The sequence below is a fragment of the Aythya fuligula genome, chromosome 1, assembly GCF_009819795.1.
Source record: "Aythya fuligula isolate bAytFul2 chromosome 1, bAytFul2.pri, whole genome shotgun sequence".
NCBI lineage: Eukaryota > Metazoa > Chordata > Aves > Anseriformes > Anatidae > Aythya > Aythya fuligula.
In genome coordinates this window covers 140,684,519-140,709,551 of record NC_045559.1, presented here as the reverse complement: position 1 = coordinate 140,709,551, position 25,033 = coordinate 140,684,519, and the positions used below count along the sequence as shown (strand labels likewise).

General features: G+C 38.5%; 1 protein-coding gene across 1 annotated transcript in view; it reads right to left on the bottom strand.

The window, feature by feature from the left end:
• SLC9A4 (solute carrier family 9 member A4) overlaps nucleotides 1–24,569 on the bottom strand; it is a 33,078-nt gene extending 8,509 nt beyond the window's left edge. The window contains exons 1-8 of the mRNA XM_032207366.1: nucleotides 24,305–24,569; nucleotides 20,699–21,162; nucleotides 14,564–14,823; nucleotides 11,767–11,984; nucleotides 7,822–8,024; nucleotides 7,036–7,122; nucleotides 5,625–5,695; nucleotides 2,679–2,840 (exon numbers count right to left, since the gene is read on the bottom strand). Coding sequence (XP_032063257.1) covers nucleotides 2,679–2,840; nucleotides 5,625–5,695; nucleotides 7,036–7,122; nucleotides 7,822–8,024; nucleotides 11,767–11,984; nucleotides 14,564–14,823; nucleotides 20,699–21,162; nucleotides 24,305–24,569 — 1,730 coding nt within the window. The remainder of the gene's footprint in view (nucleotides 1–2,678; nucleotides 2,841–5,624; nucleotides 5,696–7,035; nucleotides 7,123–7,821; nucleotides 8,025–11,766; nucleotides 11,985–14,563; nucleotides 14,824–20,698; nucleotides 21,163–24,304) is intronic.
• Between the last annotated feature and the right edge of the window lie 464 nt (nucleotides 24,570–25,033).

Here is a 25,033-nt window from a genome sequence, read left to right as displayed (position 1 = left end):
TTCTTTCCATGGGATTAGATATTAACCTACGAAACTGATAACAAGACATACATATGGTAATAAAGAACGGGTTGCTTTGAAATTTTGCAATATATAATACATTTAAAAACTTTTTTTTTTAAATTGTATTTTACCAAACCCATAAAGCAACCATTATTGAAAATATTTATTTGTTCTTATTAAAACCTTTAGAATGTTAATGACAAAGAATGGCACAGGCAATATAGTTGCAAAGGAAATATTGAATTGATACTATGCCACAGAAACTGCCTCTCTCTGCATAATGAAGACCATGACAGTATCTCTTCTTAAGACATGGGGATAGTTGATACAGGGAGGAAATAAAATTCCTTCCACAATGCTTGTAAAATTATTTTTTATGTATTTTATCCAAAATTTTGAACTTTGTGAACTCTCCACCAATCTTCACTTACCCTATGAAGGAAGTAGTATTCACCAGGCACAGCTCTTGCACAGCTGCACCATCACAAAAGACAAAATGCCATTTTATTCTGATCTCTACTGTATTGATACTCTGTAAGATTTACTTTTACACAAGTCCATATTGCAGTAATATGAATCCAGCATTAATTAAACTCAGAGTTGATTCATCTCTGTCTCTCTAATGGGCATTCCTAGGGTATAATTCCAAAATAAAACCATAAAAACACAGTTTTGATAATATTTGCTTGGCTATGCTTTTGTCTTCAAAATTCTTATTTCTAAGGTTAATATTCTCCAAGCCATCATAACATAATGCTCTATTTTCATTTACATGTGGATTTTTTGTTGCACGGCATGTGGACAAATTTCTACAATCTGCACTGGAAATGCTTAGTGCATATTGAATACCCACTCCACCTGCAGGATTCACACCGGCATGAATGCAATTTCTGAGCACAGAGTTTATCTACAGTGATGGACATCCACCTTGATTGTTATAGAGTATTTCCCTTCATGTCCCTAAATGCTGCAAAGTGATCAGAAATGCTGATGAGTTTTTTTTTACTACTATAGCACCACAAATATTGCTATACATGATATAGATTGGAATATGATTTAAAATCTCCATTGCTTATGACCAGATTTTTGTATGCTGACTGAGGATAGCTTAGTTATAAGCCAGCTCAGTGAGAAAAATCAAATCATTTATGCATACTTCCATTAAGAAACATTTTAGTCTTTAGCAGATTTACTTAATCACTCAGGAGAATGGAGTTATAAGAACTGCTGCATTGTCTCAGACCAAAGACACAACTATCTCACTATCCTGTCTCCTCCAGGGTTCCTCAGTGGACACTTACTGAAGAACAGAGCTGTGAAAACTTGTATTTTCCTAACACTCTCACAGCCTCCAAGGATCAGAAAGGTTCTGAGTCACTTTTTTTTTTTTTTTTAAAGGTGACATTTTATTTTTAAAAAGTCTGTCTCAAGAGGAAAATCTGTAAATCAGAGGCTGATGCACAGTGGAATTTTATTACGGTTTAAAGTAAAGATGGCAAAATCTAGTCTGTCATATTCTATTTATTATAGAATATTTTTCAGTCTAAATGCTTATCTCGGGAGAGAATTTTTGAACCACTCTAAAGCAATTTGTCTTATTTTCTTTTTCTCTCAAGAAAAGAAGAGGAAAGTGGTTTGTTTGCCATAGACTGTCTACCAGCCTTTCACATTTACTCTTGGCTCAGAGCAGTTAAGGGAATACAGCAGACAGAAAGGAGCCTGACAGACATGCAATCTCTTTTAATATCATCCATTCAGCAAAGAACAACTTAGAAAGAAAAGAGCTAGGTCTTACACTGCAAGCTGACATCAGTTTCAAGAAAGCAGATGAATTTTGATGTGATTATGCCAAACAGTTTCAAGAGAGATTTTAGTTTAAATTCCTGTTGTTATTTGAACTTTCTGGTGTGGGGTGAGAGAAACAGTCAGTAAAGAAAATATGCTGGGCCTTGCCAGAGGCTGCTGCAAAATAGAAAGGACATACACTTTGGGAGAACTAGCATTCATTTAGCACACTATTGAGAAACTAGACAACTGCATTGGTGTAAATTACTCATTTTCCATACTGAAAATCCAAGGTAAGGTTTAGAAAGTGTTCTCTATAATTCTTTCTGTCTTTTTTTTTTATTTTCTTCTCTGAAACCATGTTCTGGCCAAAGTGGGTATGGAAGTATCAAAATATAGCAGAATGATTTGAGGGACAGGAACGTGAAATAGCAAAAACTGCAAATGCTAGAAGGAAAACTGTTCTCTTCTCATTGGGATATTGGAGTCAAGACCTTTTCTCTAGCCTCTCCTTCAGTTCTCTTACCAGCTGGCAGTGATGAATAAAGCGCATCGGTCAGCACACTGAAGGTTACTGTCCCCTCAAACCACTGCTGTGATTCAAAACAGTGAGAGTGGCCTTTACACCTGACTTGTGTTTCTTCTTCTGAATTGCTCATCACTTAAAAATAAATAAATAAATAAATAAATAAAAAGTAATTTTCAATCTGTCAGCAAAGAACCGATGTACAAATATGAGTGCCAGCCCAAAACAACACATTCCCATGACTTTTTTTTTTTCCCCATACTTTTTTGTTAAAATCACAAAATCCTTTGGGTGTTGCTTGATTTTTATTGCCTTCCCTCCTATCCCACTCAGCTCCACAAAGGATGAAGAGGTCAGTACTCACTGTAAAGAAGCTGTGGATGATTTTGAAATTTCCATGGCATTCTCAGCCATCTCTATGGCCAGTTTTATCTCCATCTTTTTGTATAATGACACAAGGCTGGATTTGGGTTGATGCTCCCGAATTAAAATTTTCTTCAAATACTTATTGTCAAACTTCTTAAATCTGCAAAAGAGAAGTTAAAAATGAAGTGTAAAAAAGTGAAATGTGTTTTTATTTCTGTAGGTCAAGCTGATCTTCATTCTAATGTGCACATCTATAATTCACCAGTGGAAACTGTATCCAAATTAAAGGCACCTGTGGACTCCTGAAGAGCAAGTGAACAGAGACCTTTAGGGGGACATTTGGCATGGTCTGGTGGTCCACAGAGATTGTAAAGCCCACTGGACAAAAGAAAGAAACAATCTGCAATCAAAGCAAAGAAGAGGACTGGGTATGTGTTTATATAACACTGCCACATTTGTAAGAAAAGAATATGGCCAGTCTCCATGCTTTCATACAAATGTTGTATTCTAACAGGACATAACAGCAGCAGCTGCTCTTACAGTAATCCTGGCCTATTCAGCCAGCCACCAATAATGCTTCAAATGGCCCAGTAGTTACAGTAGTTTGGGCACATTATGTTGATGATAATTTTGAATCCCAACAATTAGGCTGGATAAAATATATTTCTTTGTATTCTGAATGACAGAAAAATTGAATGGACCACAAAATACTATGTGCACGCATGCTGCAGATTGTAAAGTATCTCTGATGTATGACATAATTTGAATGTGAATGTATGTGTGTGCTTTGGAACAGGTATCTACTTTCAGGCAGATGTTTAGCAGAACAGCAGATCTTCTTATAAGTTTCTTTCAAAGGAACAGTTTACCACAGCAAGATAATGCTTTCCACAATGCTAAGAAAAGGAATAGAATTTTGTACATTTTCTAAACATGACTGGTCTTCATTCTTCCTCAAATAATAGAGAGAAGTACATTAATGTTTCGGTTGGGATTAAAGCTCTTTATATATATATATATAATTATTATTTTCAGAAATCAACCTGAAGTGTCATCACTAAGGTAATTAATTCTGATACACATATGCTAAGCATTTTTGAAGTTACACAGGAAAGTCTAGGGAATATTTTTTAATACAATCTTCTTACATTTTTTTTTTTTTACATATATACAATGTGTCATTGGAATCTGCCCATGAACAGAAACATTACATTTATGAAAAAAAATAAATAAAAATGGACAAATGTCTCTTATCAAAGCATATGCGTAGATGTGAGATAAGTGGAAATAATATTTTATCTTACTGAAATTTGAAATGCTGTTATTTCAATTAAATTACTGTTCTAAGAGGGATTTGTTTAGCTTATTGACTGCACAGGCAGTGGTGTTGCCCCAGTGGCTGCTCTAAAGCTATCTATCTCTACTGTGAGAGCCAAGAAGACATTAGAAGGCATTTAGCTTCCAGGTCCAGGTATGCGCCCTAGATACATCAGCATACCCTGTAGGAATGAGAACTGAATACAGACCAACCTTCTTCCCACTCCTAATTCTTGATTTTTATAAGGAGAAACCTAGTCATGAAGGGAACTTCCACATGTCCCAGCAAACACCCAGTCTAGATTACTGGGGTCCAGTGCTGAGTGGTGAGCTGGAGGTCTCAGACACAGAAGTCTAGGCATGATCTTAGGGATAACACTTAGTCCATAGCATCAAAATATGATGTCTGTGGAAAAGATTAGTCTATCTTCACAACATTAACATGTTGAGGTGGAGGCCAACATGATTGCAGAGTGCCTTTGGGGAAGAAGGCAGCTTAGAATCCCAGGTTGATTTCTTCTGAGCAATGCCTGAAAGATCCACAAAACTTGACAATATCACCTCATCCTGCTTATAGAAGACAGCACAGGTCCTGTGTTTTAGGGCTACTAAGATGATTAGAGGACTGGAGCACCTGCCATATTATGACAGGCTGAGAGAGCTGGGCCTGTTTAGCCTGGAAAAGAGAAGACTGAGGAGACACCTCATCAATGTGTACAAATATTTGAAGGAAGGGTGCCAAGAGGATGGAGCCAGTCTCTTCTCAGTTGTGCCCTGCAACAGGCAACAGGCACAAACTGAAGCACAGAAGGTTCTGGCTCAATATGAGACGGCACTTCTTTACTGTGAGGGTGACAGAGCACTGGCAGAGGTTACTCGGAGAAGTTGTGGATTCTCCTTCTCTGGAGATATTCAAACCCCTCCTGGATGCTATCCTGTGTAATGTGCTCTAGGTGATCCTGCTTATCAGGGTGGTAGAACTTAGAGGTCCCTTCCAATCTTAGCCATTTGTGGATTCTGTGATTCTGTGATTTCCTGGGTGAAGACCTGAATGAAAGTATATGCCTGTGCTACTCGATATTTAAATGCCAACATTTCCTCCACTATTTTTTTTTTTTTTAATTTTGAATATAACTAATTACAAAGGTTTGTAAGGAAAAATTAGTAATTCTTTAATCCGTACTCACCTACAAGGGATTGTATTTGCCTTGGAGGCTTATAGAGAAAGACAGTGAAGCACTGACACCATACACATCTTCCATTCCAAATCTCAACCTAAAGGAACACTGCCATAGACCAAAGATTTATGCCAAAGCTATATGCATAGTCTGATGCCTGCAGCATGAATTTATCTGCTATGTTTTTTTTTTCTTTCAGAAGGCTCATTTTCTCCCTGTTTGTGCAGAAGCAATTTAGCAGACAATATATGGGCACTGCAGTCCCAAGAGATAGCGATTACTCAGGAGTTCACTTTTTAAAAAGAGATATTGCACACGTCCCCAATATTATCATACTATTTTAGCCTCATGGGGCACAAGATGGATTTCTTATTCTATTTACCTTTTGTATTTTACATCACAGATGATAGGTTATTTTATTATAATAGTCTGCAGTAAGAGATGCTTACTTATCTCTCAGCTGATAATGACTCCAATGTCCACATACGTCTTCAATACCAGCCTTGAAGTGATCCATCAACTGGAGAAACAAACACGGAAGAAATCTAAGTGGCCATTATGAGAAAATAATGTCACCACAAATATGCAACTGTTGACAGGATTTTCTTTCTATTTTTTTTTCTTTTTTAAATGGGAAGGGTGAGTTAATTCTGAAAATAACTACATTTTTCTAAAAATCAAGGCAAATATCCCACTGTGCTTGGCTGCTGTGGCAATATTTTGATTGAGGTGGCAGTTCTGTCAGTCTGATGTCATCTCACCATCACCTAACAAAATACAAAACTGAGTAAAGGACTGTACACAGTGGAAAACAATACTGAGCATCTAAATTGCATGGTCCTTTTTGTCTACTGAGACCAAAACCAAAATTATTGGATACGCCACCTAGGTCTTCTTTCTGTATGTGTGACATCCCTCTGCATGTGTGGGGCCAGGTACTCCACACTTTAGCCCTTGCCATGACCTGAAAATTCCCTGATTTTGTATATTGTCATGAGATTGGCAAGTTCATCACTGCTAAGTATCAGAATTTTCAGTCATCTTCTGTCCATTTCTAGCATTACAGAAACAGACAGAAAACGACCAGTTCTTCCATATGTATAGTTGTAAGTGGTGCTTTTGAACAATTACCATTCAAAGGTAAGTGCAAAAGTTGGAATAGCAAGAATTAAATTCAATTCAAATTCAAATCAGTTGAGATGCTCTGGTTTTGCTAATGTTTTTTGAATGTGTTTAATTTTAAGGCACGATCATTTTGTTAATTTCAGATATATTCCCTGGAGTAAAAATAAAAGTGTATGCATATTTTGCCTAGTGTTGCTAAGTTAGTTTGAGCAGTTTTCTATTATTTTATACATAGGTAATTTGAGAGCTAAAGCAAATGTTTGAAAGGGAAAAAGATTGTTATTCAGAATTAAATTTGCAGACCAATGGTTCAACCCTTTTCACTTTCACCAAAACATGATTAAGACTTTTAAGGTGTCAATGTGTTTATAATCAATCAAAAGATGGCAACAAAGGTGTCTAACAAATCTGTCTGGAAAGGATGATAAATGCATTTTGTAAATGCTGCTTTTATGTACCTGTCCCACCATGGTCACAAGTATCTAGATGTAAGAGCCCTGCTATGCCATGTCAGTTACAGTACTGTATTATTATAATGTGACAGTCACTATGAATACAAAAGAACTATCACATTTTAGAATATTATGCCTAGGTTTCCCTCCAAATGTTCTAAAAAGCATAAGAAGCCCAAATTCAGTAAATGCCGGGGCTACCAAATACATCCTTTAATCCATTTCTTTCTGAACACCCTACCTTTTCTTTTTAGGCTATTATTTACTGATATTAAAAACTTACTCTCATGTGAATTTCTTCATTGATGGACTCCTTTTTGTTGGTCTTTTTAACATCTAGATATCTGACCAATGGTCCAATTGTGATTCCCTGCATTTGGAACAGTAAGTTGAAGTGTTAATAATACCTCAAAAATTAAAGCAGAAAGCAAGAAAATGGATTTCATTTTAATCAGTCAGAAAAGCTGTCTTAGACAGGATAATGATTGGTTACAACAGGAGAGGATTAAAACTCAAAAACAAAAACTAAAAAATGTGTACCTATATTTTAATCAAGACTGTGTTTATCAACATGTATTAACCACATAAAGTAACTGACTCATTGCCAACTTTCACCAAAACAGCACTCAGTTGGAAGAAGGCATTGTCTTTGTGAGGTCCTTATGGTCTTAAAAACTCTTACTTCTATATTTTCAGAATTAAGCATTTTGGTTTGGTTTGATTTGGCTTGGTTCTTTTTTTGTTTTGTTTTTCATGTAGAAACCATTTTTAGCTGTTCCTGATTCTCTATTGCACTACTAGAGAATCTAGCATTTAAAAAAGGGAAATAGAAACAAAACTGGTTTTATGAAAACATTCCGATGGGATCTAAATGCCTAAACACTATTATGCTGAGGTGCATAGTGCTCTATGGACACCCTAGAGTATCTGAGTTATTTGTAGGGGAAAATAAAAAGTATGAGACATCCAGAAGATCCAGTTCCTCCTTGTGCAGCAGTGTAAACCAAGTGGAATGACCTGGTCACCTTGGTTTTGTGAAAGCAATACATTAAGCAATACATCCACTTACCTGGATGAACACTGTAAAGTATATAACTACAAGTGTAGCAGTAATGAACAAATTTTTCCTTGGAAAGAGGTTCACTGGGAGTAAGAACGCAAGAGAGAAGCTGCTGGCTCCTCGAAGACCACTGTAGGAAATAATGAGTTGGTCTTTCACAGTGAAGGGATACGTTCGGAACTTGTTACTGATATAGAAGAGAGCAAATACGCCTAAGAAGGCAAAACAAACAAACAAACAAACAAACCCCAATTGTTATTAAGAAAGCAGAAAAAGAAAATATTCAAAGCAAAACAAAACATGTTTTGTCTCAGGCAGCAGTTGACAGACCTTTCTTTTCAATTTTTGGTTCTTGTAGCTTCTCTTTGACCAAATATTTAATCTTTGTGTGAAAAAGTCCTAGAAAAGTGTTTATTAACTGCTTCAAGTTTTAAATTCTCATATGGGTTTAGAAGTGAGATTAGGGGAAAAGATTTACTTCCTGTCTTTATGTTGCACTTCTCTGAACTGTTCTGGACACAAAATAAACCACTAGATGAGAGTTTTTTCCCGTGCCTTCCCTTGCAATGTTTCCTGCTTTCACACAGTGTCTGCCCAAAGTGTTTGAACAATTCTTTACCAACAAATCCTGTGGATAGGTTCACTGAAAGGCAGAGTAATAACATTTTAATTTTTAATCCTCTGGCTTTCTGTCTCTGTAATTCTCTGTTTATTTCTCAGATTTCATTTTGCTTTCAATAAATGTCAATAAAAGTTAAAATTAGTCAGACAGCCTGTGGCTATGTAAGGACTGGTGTTTTTTTATCCTATGATTTGTGTGTGATTTGTGTGGAAACTTATATTGCTAAAGTAAATATTGAAAAATCATGATAATTACTGGTGTTATTTTACTCTGTATTCACTGATAAATTCAGTGAATTATTTTTGGGTAAGGCTAGTAGCACTAGCTTTAGATATGTATGGTAGTTTAACATTGATGGGCAGCTAAGCACCACAACACCAAATCTCTCATTGCCTCTCCTCAGAAGGACAGGGGGAGAAAATATAATGAAAACAAAAGCAAACTTGTGGGTTGAGATAAGGACAGGAAGATCACTCAGTTACTGTTATGGACAAAACAGACTCAGCACAGGGAGATTAATGAAATGTATTGCTTGTTGCCATCAGACTTGAGCAGTGCAAAGATAAAAGGAAACTACAAACACCTTTCCCCCATCCACCCTCTTCTACTTCCTTCCCCCAAGCAGCAAAGGGGTATGAGGAATGGGGGCTGCGGTCAATCCCTTCGTCTCCACCGCTCCTTCACAGTCACTCTCTGCCCCTGCTCCACATGGGGTCCATCCCATGGGATGCCATCCTTCCTGAACTAAGCCTATGGGGGCTGCCCACAGGCAGCAGCTCTTCAAGAACTGCTCCCACATGTCTCCATACCACAGGGTCCATCCCCAGGAGCAAACTGCTCCAGCACGGGGCCCCAAGGGCAGCAGCTCCCCCCAGACTCCTGCTCCTGCGGGTGCTCCTCCACAGGCTGCAGCATGGAGATCTGCTCCATGTGGGACCCATGGGCTGCAGGGGGACAGCCTGCTCCAACAGGGCCTCTCCACAAGTCACACGGGAACTGCTGCTGTGTGCCTGGAGCACCTCCTGCCCTCCTTCTGAATTGACTTTGGTGCCTGCTTCTCTCACATTGTCTCACTCCTGTCTCCCAGCTGCTGTTGCACAACAGGTTTTTCTCTTTCTTAAATATGATTCCGAAGAGTCACAACTAGAATCACATATTGGCTTGGCTCTGGCCAGCAGCAGGTCCCTTTTGGAGCCTTCTGGAACTGGCTCTGATCTGACATGGGGCAGCTGCTGGGCTCTGCTCACAGAAGCCACCCCTGGAGCACCTCCCAGTACAAAACCCTGGCTGCATAAACCAATACATTATGCTAGATAATCAACTACTCAGACCGAAACTGTGTTATGTGTCACCCTCAAACCAATTCTTTTTACCTTATTCAAGCTTCAGAGAAAATGATGCAATCATTTTAGCAAACAAGTTCAGGGGAAATATTTTGACCATCCTCTAGAAAACTCTTGCACTCCCTTTGGTGTTTGAGAGACAAAGGGGCATGCGACAGCAAAGTGGTTTTACACCCAGAAAAGATTTTTTTATCTCTTTATTGGAAGGTTATTCCTATATGGACTCCAAAAGGAAGTCTTTAAAAACATACAGGGCACAGTTGGTCCAGGGTTAGCAAGGAAATATTTAATCATTGCCTTCTTGCTGTCAAACCCACAACAATCACATCACCTTTACAGTTGAGTAATTGTGTCATCGCTATGTAACAGAACTGTTCCAATGCACCAGAGCTACCTGAGAGATTTAAGAAATAGCACCTTAATCTCAGCTCTTTGATGCCAATACTTAGTTGGTCCCAAACTCAGAGTATTTTATGTTGGAAGTGACCTTTGGAGGTCATCTAGAACAAACTCCTACTCAAAGCAGATCTAATCAAATCAGGCTGCTAAGAGCACTAATCAAGTCTTGAGTACCTTCAAGGTTGTAGAGTTGTGCTGCTGTTATAATATTGGATCACTCTCATGTTAAATGGGTTCCTACTATCTAATCAGAATTTCCCATATTCTACCTTATGTCTGTTACCTCTTATCTTACTGATGTGCACCTCTGAGAAGAGTCTGGCTTCATCTTCTCTCTGTTCTCTGATCAGGCTTTATCTTCTCTCTACCCTCTGATCAAGTACTTATAGACAGCAATAAGGTCTCCTGTGAGCTCTCTCTTTTTCAGGGTGAGCTCTCTCAGGGTCTCCTTGTATATCCAGTGCTCTAGGTCCTGACCAGTTTGGTGGCCTCTACTGCACTTGCTCCAGAACCTCCATATCTTTCCTTTAACAGGGAGCCAAGAACTGGACACACCAGATACTCTCACCAGTGCTGAACAGATGGGAAAAAACACTTCTTTGGGCCTGCTGGCTACACACTTGCTAGTGTAGCCCAGTATGCCATTGGCCTATTTTGTCACAAAGGCACATTTTTGACTTGTGACAAAGCATATTCCACAGCTGGTTCATCAATCACCTGCATCAAGAAATTGTCTTCAACATTTTTCAGAAATCTCCTGGATGTCTCGTACATAGCCATACTGCCCTTCCAACACATATCGGGGTAGTCAAAGTCTCTCATGAGTAGTGGGGCCTGTGACTGTGATACTTTCTACAGAGCATAAAATATGGTTCATCTGCCTCCTTCTGTTGATCAGGAGAGCTGCAGTAAACACCTGACAAAACATCAGCTGTACTGGTCTGTCCTCTGATCCTTAAGCACAAACTCTCTGCTGATTCCTCACATTTGCCAAGGGAGAACTCCATACATTGAATACACACCTTCACAAAGAGCATAATTCCTCCTCTGTGCCTTCCTATCCTCTCTCTCCCAACTTTTCATTTTCTGCTGACCCATCCTGGACATTAGGAGAAGATGAGAAATTGTGTCCCACATATAGTTTGATGTCCTCTAGGCACTCCTGGCACAGGACCTTTAGTGTTATAGACCCAGGACCAGAAGCATGCTTATGTACATTTATTATCCAATTAGAAAGCTAATTACAGAATGCAATTAAATTATTAAGTCCACTTACCCAAGGGCATATAGTTAACTAAGATATCTGCTTCTATATAGGCGTAATCATGGTAATATTTTAATTTTGCTTAAAGTTTTCCATTCTTGCTTAATCATAAAGCCTGCACTTGGAGACTGGCATTAAGATTTGTTTGAGTTTGTTTTTTCCCCTTTTTCTGCACATGGGGATTTATGAAATTCAGTTGACTGTAATGCATGCCTAGGAAATTTGTTATTAAACCGGTTATACCAGTCTTCACAGGCTTTACTAACATACCTTTGCACAAAAAGTTTTCCCTCAGAGATGTAGCTTGCCCACAAAAGCTGACTTACTCAGTGCTCGCCAAATGAGGCAGAAAAGCAGAGTGAAGCAAATGAAGGCCCAGTTCCACTCGTGGTTTTTTCCCACTGTAGATACTCCCATGAATACAAAAATCAGGGTCTCACTGACGCTGCCCAGCATCTTCATGAAGTATTTTATTGTCGTATAGGAATTCTGAGAAACATTCTCCTCCACGTATTTCTTCATAGTCACTGCACATGCTGTCATGCTGTACCAGGCAAAACATCACAGATCAGTTGCAAACAGTTTTTTAAATTATTATTTTTAATTTTATTTTACTTAAGAACAACTTTTGCCTTCATTACCTGCACTCTCCATCACTGACTTTTAACCTTCCTAATATCATATAGCATTTTACTTCTTCAGTATCACTAGCTATTTCAGTGAGAGCATCTTAATGCAGCACTGTGAACCAATTTTGTATACAGGAAAAAGGAAGCAAATCAGTCAGCCTCCCTGGGGAGGAAGTGAGGGTATCATACTCCTGTTCAAAGTCCATTTTATTTTGAATGTCTAACACACAACCACCACACAACAAATATTTGAGTCTCAAACAAAGGGCGGTCAATTTCGTACCAGCCTGTGGATAGATCAGTTAGAGGGACATAACCTGCCTGTCAGTGATCTTCTGCTTCAAGATGATGGTGGGAGAATATGGTGGTAGTCCTCTGCATTGGCCAAAGCCCCCACTGGCTCCCTTCCAGCTGGGTGGCAGATCAGAAGGACCATATTAAGTTTCAGAAATTCCCATCCCACAGAAACCAACTGTGGGGAAAATTAACCTACAGATGTGTCCTTCATCCCTTTTAGTTGCTCACAGAGTGGGGGATACTCCTAAGGAAGGAAAAGAATCTTTTTCCACATCTTTGCTGTTAATCAAGACTAGAGCCTGCTTCAGAGGTATCGGCCACGATCCAGCACAGATGCTGGTCACATTCATACTGAGCAGTAGTCTTCAAACAGGACTACTGAAGATGGTTTCTCTTATCCCCTTTATTTTCCACAGTAGTATGTAGACAGATTCAGTGCTATGGTAGTAATATATTCCATCATCTGTCTAGTTTCTGTTGATATTCTTTTAGTCTTTAGGGGCTTCTTGGGATTATATTTTTCTGAACTTGTGAATTCAGAGAATGTTGACTGCTCGTTAAATAAACCTTCATCTAGTTTCTGCTCATTTAATTTCCACTGAAAAAATCTCAAGGGTATTCTGGTAGAAATGAGACATTTAGCAGGTCCAAGAACACTTTAAGACAATGTCATTAAGCATTAAAGTTTAATACTGTTGACTTTCAAAGACACATGCATAATAGACTTTCATGATCCAAGTGACAAATGAATGAATTCCTCAATAATTCAGAAGGGTGACAATAAGTTCCCATCCCTAAAACAAGTACTAATTTCCTCAATGAAGCAGTAAGAATAATGAATCCCAATTATATTAACATTTTTTATTACTAATAATTTCAATACTATAATGAAAATAAAAAGAAAGAGGAATAAAGAGCTACATAGTCATGTGTAACAAATAGGCAGGGAAGCATTATTCTGGGCAATACAGGTAGAAAAGGATCCACGCAGTATTTGTGATCACTATACAGGTGGTCTAACCCTGCTCATCTAAAGTCACCAGTCACCTTAGGGCAAGTGTGCTCGAGATGCAAAACAAAGCCTAAGATTCAATTCTGTTGTCTAATTGCCCAGAGAAACGTATTTCCTACCTAAATACTTATTTAATATGGTTAAATATTCCAAACTAGCTTCCCAGGCAATCCTGAAAAGGTTGCTTGTACAAAGCCAGCTGTGCTGTACAGCTAACCAAACCAGGGTTTGACAAGTAGACATGAGCAAATGTACCTGTCTGGAAAGCAACAGCTACACACTTTAATTTATTAAATTTTAACTGGTTTGTTCTCAATATGTAAGTAAGATTTTTCTGGAGATCCCTCTCCTCTGGGAGCACCAAAGCCTGTGAGGCCTCACTGGCTTGTGAGCTCAGAGCCAATGCAAGCCACACCAGCTCCTGCCGCCCACCAGCTGGGCAGCCCACAGCACTAGCTGGAGCATTTGCCACCTCACCTGGTACACTTTCTTTATACTTCACCCTTCTGAGGGGTTGTTAGGTGCTGGATCTTTTCCTCTACCAGTAGTCTTTTCCTGATATTTCTCACTTTTGTCTCCTATTCCTTCCTTTCTCTTCTTCTAGTGATGTTGTTCTAGCGTAGTGTAATTCCAGTAAACTACATTAGAACTTATGTTCACAACTATATACAAAAGCAATAACTCTGACATTTTTTAATATTTTTTTTTTTACAGTTTCCACACCTTACTTTTTATCCCTATTGTAGTTTGAAGGTGATGATGCTTACCAATAAATGCAGACACACTGGTCTAGTACCAGTGACATCAGATCATTCTCTCACTGAACTGGTCTTACCAAAGGTAGCAGACTGCTCCTTCATGCTCCAAGGAACAGAAAACAGCCGGCTGGTGTCAGCGCTGGTCACATTACACAAGTGCAACCTTTTTTTTTTTTTTTCTGGCAGGCAAAAGTCTCCCCAAAAAAACAGCACAGATATCCACTCCTCAGTACTACATTTATGCCTACACTGAGTATAGGATTGCTTTTCCTAATTATCGATGCACTTACAGACCCCTTAGAAGCCATTCACTGCAGGTCTCTAGGCCAGATGCTGAAAATGATGGTGTTACACTAGCCTCAAGCAAACAACCTCCATGAAAGGTTGCCTGTTCTCTCAAGAGAAAAAAGCCATAAGGAATACTCACGCCAAAATTCCCGAGATGTAAAGGGTTTCAGCGGACAAGTATGACAGGTAGCTGAACATGAAGACCAGCAAAGGTTCAATAGCAGAAACATTGTGGGTGAATCGAGTCATGAGTGCTGAAACAAATCCAAAAACGATGCCAAACAGCATACCACCCAGCCCCACCACGAAGAAGCGAGCAAAGCCAGCAAGGATGTCGATGGATTCGATCTCTTCATACCTGTGCATCTGGGTGAAGGCGATGAAGATGTTATATAATACCTATGTGCAAAAATGAGGATATAGCAGTTACATTTCTTTCTGAAACTTGCAAATTTACACATTTTATACATACATATATGTGTATATACGTGTGTCAGATATTGCTTTGGACAGATCAACAAAGTAGCAGTTTCAGGTTGCCTCTAGCTAGATAAATACAATTATTAGAGTTCTGTTATTAGTGTTCGAGTAGAAGTCTTATTTAATCTAAGTTTTAATGAGTTGACTTATTGATACAATAATTATATCATGATTAACACTGAAAAATCTAGAGTAAATGGCTGTCACAACTGCATTTACACAAATATTCAAAGGAAGCTTTTCCAATCTGGCTGAAAAAGGTGCCAATCTGGCTCTACACCTCTTTACTTTTAACATTCTATTTTGGAGTTTCCCTCCCTTTCCTTGTCCACCCTGTTCCCTATAAATCCTTTGTTAATCAGTGTGTGAAGTTCATAGTCTCTCTAACCTCATACATGTATGTTTTCAGTTTCATGCCACTTAAACTCATTCCCAGGAATTCTGTGACTGTACTCTCAACTTCAAAGTAGGAACTAAAAGATATGGCACCATAAAGGGCTTAAAGACCCTTCATACTTACATTCTGACTATAAAACCTGAAATGTCAAAAATAAAAAGAAAACAATGTTGTATTACATGACAGATTGAATTCACTATATTTAATAAATTGGTCTGTAGATAATTTCATTTATTTTAGATCAGATAAGTTTACCAGACTTATATTATTAATAATTTCTCTCATTCAGAAATTCATGATGACAAATCTTCAGTATGTTCCTCTTTCATCCATTATTTAAAAACTAATCCAAAGTCTCCACAGGAATGAAGGGAGTAGTGATAAAAATTTCTTAGAAGCTGCTGACAGTTGGTTGTCATTAAGTCCTGTCAGATTTATTTATAGGAAATGTCTAACATATGAAAGTCACCTTTCAGTTTTCAAGAGAATTTTAGGAACATCTAAGACACCATTTCTCCATACCTGTTGCACCAAAGTATAAGTTCCACAACACAAAATAGAGAAAAATCATTTGTTTTATGTTTTTCTTTTGTCTATCTTCTTCATATAGTTAATTTCAGAAGAGTGTTAAGAAGATTAAAGCATATATTTGCAGGTAGAGGATTTAAGCTTATTAAGATAATAATTATTCCCCAGCTACTGTGCAATATTAAATTGCTGCTGGGAACATATAAACCTGAGCTATCACAAAGTCTGTTCTCCAGGAGGCTCATTGATAATATTTCTGGGGGACAGACACAGTACAATAAAATATTTCATGTGAAAGCATCCCAAAGTAAACCATCATAGATGTTTTTTTTCAGGGTGAATATGTATGAAATTGGGTTCTTCAATGACACGTAAGGAAAAGAGGGTTCATGTCTTCCCACAGCAAGCACAATTTCTAGTACTTACCATGCAGTGTTTAATTACAAAGCCTGTTCTCTCTTTCCTCTTTCTTGCTGACTTCAATCTCTTCCTAAGACGTGATTCTTTATAAATGATATCAAGGTATTGATCCATGCTCACTTTTGAATAAGGCTATTTATCATCAGGAAATGATTTAGTAAGTTTTTCTCTCCTTTTCTGCCTCCTGAAGTAGCTATACAGTGTAAGAGAATTTGCACAAAAATGGTAGCTATTGAAATACGATGCAATTTCCATCTTTTGTAATGTGATTTGTGGAAGTGAACTGTTCTTCACAACAACATTGGACATCACACAAGTAAGACCCCAAGTAAATGTTGCTTAGCTAAGTTACTTTACAGTGTTTCCAGCACATGAGGTACTATAATTCTTTACAGAATCATAGAATAATAGAATAGTTTGGGTTGGAAGGGACATTAAAGCCTTTCTAGTTCCAGCCCCCTGCCATGGGCAGGGACACCTCCCACCAGACCAGGTTGGTCAAAGCCCCATCCAGTCTGGCCTTGAACACTTGCAGGGATGGGGCAGCCACAGCTTCTCTGGGCAACCAGGGCCTCACCACCCTCATAGTGAAGGATTTCTTCCTTATATCTAATCTAAATATCCCACGTTTTAGTTTAATTTCTTTTTTTAGTTTTAGTTTTAATTTGTCCTATCCCTACATTCTCTGACAAAGAATCCCTTTCCAGCTTTCCTGCAGGCCCCCTTCATATGGTCTCCTTGGAGCCTTCTCTCTCCAAGTTGAACAACCCCAACTACCTCAGCCTGTCTTCATAGGAGAGGTGCTCCAGCCACCTGATCATGGCCTTCCTCTGGACTCTCTCTAATACTTCCATGTCCTTCTTGTGCTGGGGGCCCCAGAGCTGAACGCAGGGCTCCAGGTGGGTTCTCATGAGAGCAGAGTAGAGGGGGAGAATCACCTTCCTCAACCTGGTGGCCACAATTCTTTTGATGCACCCTAGGATATTGTTGGCTTTCTGGGCTGCAAGCACACATTGCTAGCTCATGTCAAGTTTTCCATTAGCCAACACCTCCAAGTTCTTCTCTTCAGTGCTTCTTTCAATCTGTTCTCTGAACAGTCTGTGTTTTTTATATAGAAAGAAAGCCTGAATCAGCTTAAGATGCCTTGGTTTGCTCACAAAGAAGGTATAGATTGATAGTTGGCCTCATTTAACAAATTTGTGAATGTCATGTTTCAATGCTTTTTCTTTTTCTTTTTTTTTTTTTTTTTTTTGGAGGGGGCATTATCGTGTAGTGGTGTGTCACTGGGTGACTGATAGAGCCAGGGAGAGGAAGAGAGAGTGTGACACTGTTGCCCATAAAGTACCACCTTCTCTGGGCTGGGTTCCTTGCTTTAGCTGCTGTTTTGTCAGCCTACATGACATATTGCATACAGTGTTTACATCAGAAACATTGGAAGAAAAGATTTTCAGCTGGCTACCTTAACCACCAACATAGACAGCCTTGAAAACTTTCTTTTTTTCCCCTCTCTGGCCACATGATATTTTTTTTTTATATTCTTAACTTCAGTGGCAGGTGCAGAGAATATCTCCATCCTTCTCCCTAATACTCACACAACCAGTGGTCAAAGCCTTCCCCAGAGACATCAGAGACATAAATTCAAGCCCCTTCAAATAGAGAAATTAATTTTACTTTGGTCTCCATTATGTAGGAGATTTCTTTAACTGTTCTGTGGCTGCATACAAGGAAGAGCTGACACCATTGGAGGAAATGGTCGCTGCAGCTTCATTTGGAGTATGTTGTGGTATATAGGTGCTCTCAGAGTTTCTAAAATCAAACCCCAGAGATGAAGTAGTCAGGGGAAATGTTTAGTTTTCTGATGCACACAGGTACTCAGCTCCTTTCAAGATGGAAATGATCTAGTCATAAGCAAGGACACAGCTTCAGAATCTTGAAAGACTTAGCAGCAAGATCAGGGTTCTCCATTTGTATTCAACATTTGAATGAAATCTGCACTGAATTTACCAACAACACTGTTTTGGATGGGGTTTTGAAAAATTGCACTAATGTTAAGATACACACTAGAACCAGTCCTGTTGCTGTCTATGCAATGATACTGATGTAGACATTCTAATGATAAAAGTCTGCTCAGGAGAAGCTATTGGGAAAAGAAAAATCAAGACCTGGAACCTTCTTGTTCCATTGACAGATATAGCTCATCTGTGGAGAATGAGAAAAGGTACAAATGGGTACAAAGGGTACAATTATCATCTTCTGTTCCAGTACCTTCAGTCAAAGGAAAAGCTCCCAAATAACTGTTATAATTCAACAATGAATTAGTTTAGGAATTTTTAATACCAAGATATTAAACTAAATACGGGAGAAAGGGAACTATTGTTGCCTCAGATATAACGTACAAGTTCAGCAAAAATCATACCTTTTTGTCCTGCTGGGAGAAAACGTTCAGCAGGCTGGAAAGAACCAGGGGATATTTGTATCCAAACAATAGAAAATAATATGTATTTAATATATCTTGGTGATATTACCTTTTAAACACATTGAGTTAACTCAAAGGAAACTGTTAAGAGAGAAATAGTGAGGAAATGGTAAGATAAGACAGCTAAGGTAAACAGTTTTAAAGACTTTAAAATAGCAAGTGGAGTATCAGGGAGGAAAAAGCAACCTATCGGGATCCATCCACATGAGAAGTTCAGTCTTCTCTGACATAAAGTCAGGTAGAGACTTTGGAAACCTGCATGCCCAGAAAAACTCTGAGAGGTGGCTGATGCAGGGATGTGCCAGCAGCAGCTGACAAACTGATCGCAACATAGCTGCTGTGAGAAGAGACCAATGATGAGGTGTATGGGGCAATGGGAACTCACTCACAGTGATGTAGCAAACCCTTTTATTTCTTTTGCTAACACCACCTTGTACTGTGGAGGAATGCCTAAATACCACTGGTTTTAAAGACTTTCTGGTACTGCAGATTTGTGCTGTAACAGGATCCTGACTGAAAGCTCGTGTAAATGCCATCATGACTAGGACCCACATTGTAAATACATGGGAACAAAAGGAAGACAGGGTAGAGAGCCAGTCAGAAAATGGACCAAACAAGTTCTTCCAGAGTGAGGAACAGGCCTTAAGTTCTTAAGCAGATAGATAAATTGTGCATTATTTTGTTTGCTTGTTTGCTTTACCTCTGTAACACATTAGCAGTATGCATGCAAAGTTAAGTAACATTTGTCCTTTAATCAATAGCCCTACATTTCTGATTTACCAAGATAAGGATTTATGATCGATAGGCTGTGAATTTACTGAAATTACTTTATTCCTTTTCCTTTTCACATTACTCATGAACTTCACTTCTCCCATGAAGCCTTTCAGCAGTGAACTCTGTACAGATTTAACAAGTGCAGGTTGTACTGTACCTCATGTATAATAGTATCTGAATAGTTTTTGTGTGGTTTAGATTCCTGTGATTTAAATTCTGTAACGATGCTATCTAGCAAAACTCCTTAACCTGCAGTTAACTTTCAGTGCCTGAAGAGTCCTTTTGATTTCTGTGCAATGAATTTCCTGTTTGAAATGTCTTGCTTGAAAAACATTCAAGTTCTAAGTGTCTTGGTCAAATGTGGCCCACAGCTAGAATTTCATGTTGCTCCAAGTTTTAGTATAACTATGCAGAAAGCGATGAATATATTAGCAAAAGGACCTTTGTTAAAAAATAATAATTATTAAATAAATAAAAATAATAAAACAACAACAAAAAAAAAACTTTTCCTATTAAAAAATATATATATATATTTTTCCAAAGTATTGTTTCTGGACACTTGAGATGACACTTGATTCCCAAAAGAGATGAACACTTGTCAGATGTCATGATGTTATTTTTTTTCTGACAGAATTAGACTTATGTGAAGCAATTCATGGGTTTTGGAATTCCTGTCCAAGGCCTCTGGGAAAAAATCTCAGCAGTAGATGGAGGAGGGATTGAGGCCACCAGAGATTGTCCATACTAGCCTTTTTTTTTTTAATGAGTGCTCTCTAAGACATGGAATATTGGAAGGTCTCTTGTATTGCTACCCCTGCTGTCTTCAGTCCTTAGGGAATACATTTTTCTGTTTATTTGCTTGCACAATATCAAGTATGTTCCTAGGTCTTACACTGGTTCTATCAGCAAAATAAGCTTTTCTTTATCCATTCACCTCAGTGAATGCAAGAATAGGGCGTGTTTCCAATGTCTAATCAGAAGCAGTATCTCTTCCAGAAGCTCTAAACCAGCACGTTTTTGTAAGAGTTAATATAAAATGTAGTGTTTACATATATTAAAATTAGTTTTGGGTTGACAGTGGAATATATGATAAATAATGTGTCTAAGACTTCCGCAGGGCTGCTCTTGCCCTGTGTCCGATAAACCTACAAGCTATAAGGGCCCTAAGGGAGGAAGACAAGGAATGGAAAGAAACTCACCACAGTTATGCCATCATTTAGCAATGACTCTCCAAAAATCATCATATAAAGCTGCTCATTAACAGAGGCTTCTTCAAAAACTTCCAGAGCTGCCACAGGATCCACAGCCGAAATCATGCTGCCAAAGAGCAGGTTCTGCAGCAGGTTCAGGTCAGTCAGGCCAAAGGCTTCAATCTGGCACACACCATAGAGGGAGAGACCAATCCCAAATGAGTTCAGCAGAGATCCCAGCACAGACCACCACAGAATGGACCCAAAGTTTTCAAAAAATGGACGAGTTGGCATGAAATAGCCCTCTTCCAGGACAATAGGTGGAAGGAGATACAAGAAGTAAATACTTGTGTTCATCACTGGTGGGGATTTGTGATCGGTACCAAAGATGATTGCTCCAACCAGTGCTCCGATGGCAATCAGGATGCAGCTTTCGGGCATGAGTCTTGGTAATCGGTGGTAGAGATGGAAACCTTAAACAAAACATTGGGGTATTACTCAAGTTTAAATTAACCTGGTGTTAGACATGTTTTGCCTGCTTCTGAATACTTAGTCTGCAGATGGCCAGGTTCTGCTCTTAGGATTGCAGTTGTAATTGTACAGACAGTACCATTCCCTTCAAAATTAAACATGACTTCTGTCATTACAAGAAAGGAAAAGTTTGTCCACAAATCTCTTTTCATCCCCCTTCCTAGCTGTCAATTTCTGAACAAGTGTGCTTCAGTCTAAGCTTCATTACTAGAAAGGTAAAAACATCTTCAAAAAGACACTGCGCAAATTGGAAATAGTATATTCTTAAAATTTCTTCAAGTATCCTTGCTGAACAACAGCTACTACCACCAAGCCTCTGGGGCACAGTATGTCCTGCCATCTCAAAGAGCCTCTCCATCCCTGGCCATGTGTTCGAAGGCTGCTCCCACCAATGCTGAGGAGGATTCCTGGCTGCAGAGCTACTGCTGGATTTGGACTGACCAGGAACCTGGAGAAGCCCAAGGGAGCAACTCAGATGCCAAGGTCTGTTCAGCCCTTTTCAATTCCAGAAGTCCCCTGAAGCATTTCACAGACTCCAGATGACCCACAGACTGAGGAAGTGAATACTCATAAATACCACAATATACAAAGTAGCTCAGTTATCAACAGGAACCAAGCCACAGCTGCATAACACTTTCTACAACCTGATTAACCTAGCTTTTCTGGGAATTGTTTTTTCTACATAAAGTAAACAGCACTCTGTAAAGAACCTGATGAGTTTAGTGAAACAAAACCACGGGTTTCAGCGAGCTGAAAGAACTACTGACAGCCATCAAATAACAGAAAATAAAGGATCCCTATTATTTTTTTTCCTCACTAAAAATAAAGCTTTAGGCCACATTACAAATGAAGTGAGCTAAAGTCTTTTCCATTCAGAAAAGTTTATCTTGCACGTTTACAGCCAAATTCTCTTTTCTACTCAAGAAAAAAAAAAAAAAAAAAAAAAAAAAAAAAGTCATATTTAAACTGCCTGTGGGAACAACAGCTGGCCAACTGGCTGTTTTACAGAGAAAGAATGACATTTAGCATATAAAAGTCATGGATGTGAATCTCCTCTTAGCTACCTTGATGTCCTACTACTGTGTGTTCATATAATCCTTCACAGTTGACATGAATATTGATACTAATACTGAGATAACATCTAACAGTAGCTCATCTAGTTGCTATATCAGGAACTGTATAATCATATTGTGAATGAGAGATGCCTCATCTAGAAATGTAGGGAGTTGCTCAGAGTTTACAAGAATGAGAACGAGACAAAAACACCCATAAATAGGCAAACAGCTTTAGATGGCCCTGCCTGAGCCAGGGGTTTGGACCAGATGACCTCCAGAGGTACCTTCCAACTTCAGCCATTCCATGATTCTGTGTGAAATCCAGTGCCTCTGTTTCCATAGCTGAAGCTAGATCAACTTTCGTCCCATACCTCTAGCAGTTAATGACATAACTGTATTTCTGTGATGTTAGACTTATCCATGCTCAAAAGTAAATGAAAAACATTCCTTTGAATTTTAAAATTATTTATTTGGGAGACTGTGTTTTTTACCAAAAAATATGCTATAATCATAACACTACTTATCTTCTATTTTAATTTAAAGAAAAGAAATAAAAATCATGTTCAAGTCTTCTGTCAGTTTTGCAGAATAAGGGAATTATTTCTCCTTTCAAGATGACAGAAATTTTTCCTACCTTGAAATTCTGAAATCCTAAAAGGAGATTAAACTTGAAGGTGACATTGAAAAAAATATAAAAATTTGAAAGTCTTCTTCCATGGGCAGCCAGATTATTCAAACTAATTCTTTCTCCCAAGTAAATTTGAAGTCAACAGCTCCAGAATTTTCAACAACAAAAACATTTGTTGGAAAATTCCCAGCAAAACAAGTCTGGCTGGGAGGTGTCATAAAATTCTAAAGTTACCTTATTTCTTGCTTTGAACAAGAATATAGAGTAGATGTGCCTTATAGCAATTCCTGTGCTTTTGCAGATGGTGAATAAAGAAATTAGTCATGCTCACCGCTAACACAGTCTGCTGATACAATAACAACAAACCTGATTTGGAAAAAAAAAAAATATATATATATATATATATATATATTATTACTCTAGCAGTGAAAATATTTGTAGGATTTGGACTCAAACCATCATCTACTGTGAAACTTGTGAATCATGGTCAGTGGCGATGATATTTAACAATTGTGTGACTATGACATGAAAACTGTACATCGTTTGTCCACCTCCAGAAAATCATCAGTACCACCTACCAGCCTATTTTACAGCAATGTTTGAAAATCCCATTGAACTTCAAAGGGGCAGGGAAATCACATGTATGTAGCTATTCGTGTTACTGCCATCTTATTTGTTTATTTCATATTGCTGCATTAGTTCTGAAAGGTCAAATCCAAGTTAAGCCCAGCCATATAGATGCAGAAGACACATGGTAAGCCATTTTTGCTGTATTAATTGCGATCTCTACATCTCCATGAGTTGTCTCTCTTCATTCAAATACCTACACAGAGCCCCCATAGAAGCTAGATGTATTGGTATATCTTCAAAAGGTCTTTTAATGCCTCCAATGACCTACACCTCTCAGACTGACTCTTTCCTCTGATATTACTTTCTGAGCAACTTTAAACAGCAACCATTTAAAACAAAGAAACATAGGGATATTTTTCCTATTATTCACATGACAGAAGAGTTCTTCCCACTTTCCTCTTCCCCAAAGTAAGTACACCTGAAGTTTCAGTCATCTGCTTTTTGATTTCTACAGCTGTGTCGAATTGTATAGTCTTATATCTTATGATATTTAATGAACGGAACAAAGAATAGACAGCACTGTGTGGAGAACATCTATTGCAACTCATTAACACAGACAACCCAAGAGAAGGCTAGAGGTCATATATTTACTTAAATAAGTTGGAAGCATTCAGAAGATGAAATTTTGTCATTGTCAAAGTAATGATCTGTTCTTTCCGGAATGGATAAAAACAATCCCAGGCACAAAAAAATGCATGCAGGGTACTTGGTTACATGGTGTGTTTTTAAACTTTTGCCAACAAAGAACCCAAGATACCATTTTTTACTTACCTATTTTTGCAAGAGAAGCAAGGAGTATCCAAAGAGTAACTTCATAGGGAATTTGCACATAGTTATAGTCCACTGTGAAAACTTGTAACCTCTTCTCTTGTAGAGAACCAACAGCATCCTCATGGCCAGGTTCATAGTGAGGCAACAAACTACTGCTCGACTTGGGCTCATCTAAATAAGCAGCAGCAGGAAGGCATAGCAGAGTCAACAGCAGCAACAGCAGCCAATTCAAAAGCTTTGCGTGTGTGAGTGCAGGAGAGCCCATGTCTAGGGTTGTGACCCTCCTTTATTACAGTTGTAGTGTATGTTGTGTTCATGAAGGAATGCAGTACTCACACCTGTCGATTCACACTTCTAATAGACACAGCCACTTCTTCCTCATGACTGCTTCATTTTCCTGTTAGAGGTAATTTAAAAAACCCTCATGTGCCTGCACTGTTCCTTGTGTTACAGGTGGACGTGGAGTTTTTATAAAGATACCAGTTCTGCAGGTTCCTCAGACCCGGATAAACCCCAGACAGCATCACTATGTTAAAATGTAAAGTCCTTCCCAGCTACATCATTTTTCCAGCTATTCTGACTTTTTTTATTTTCCCTAATTAAAAAAAAAAAAAAAAAAAAAAAGGTGCATCAGTGTGCATCTTTCAGGCAGTAAGCACAGCACAAGTAAATAGTATCAGATAGGTAGGAGAGGCTCCATACCTTCCTCTCCTGCCTTCACTCCCCGTC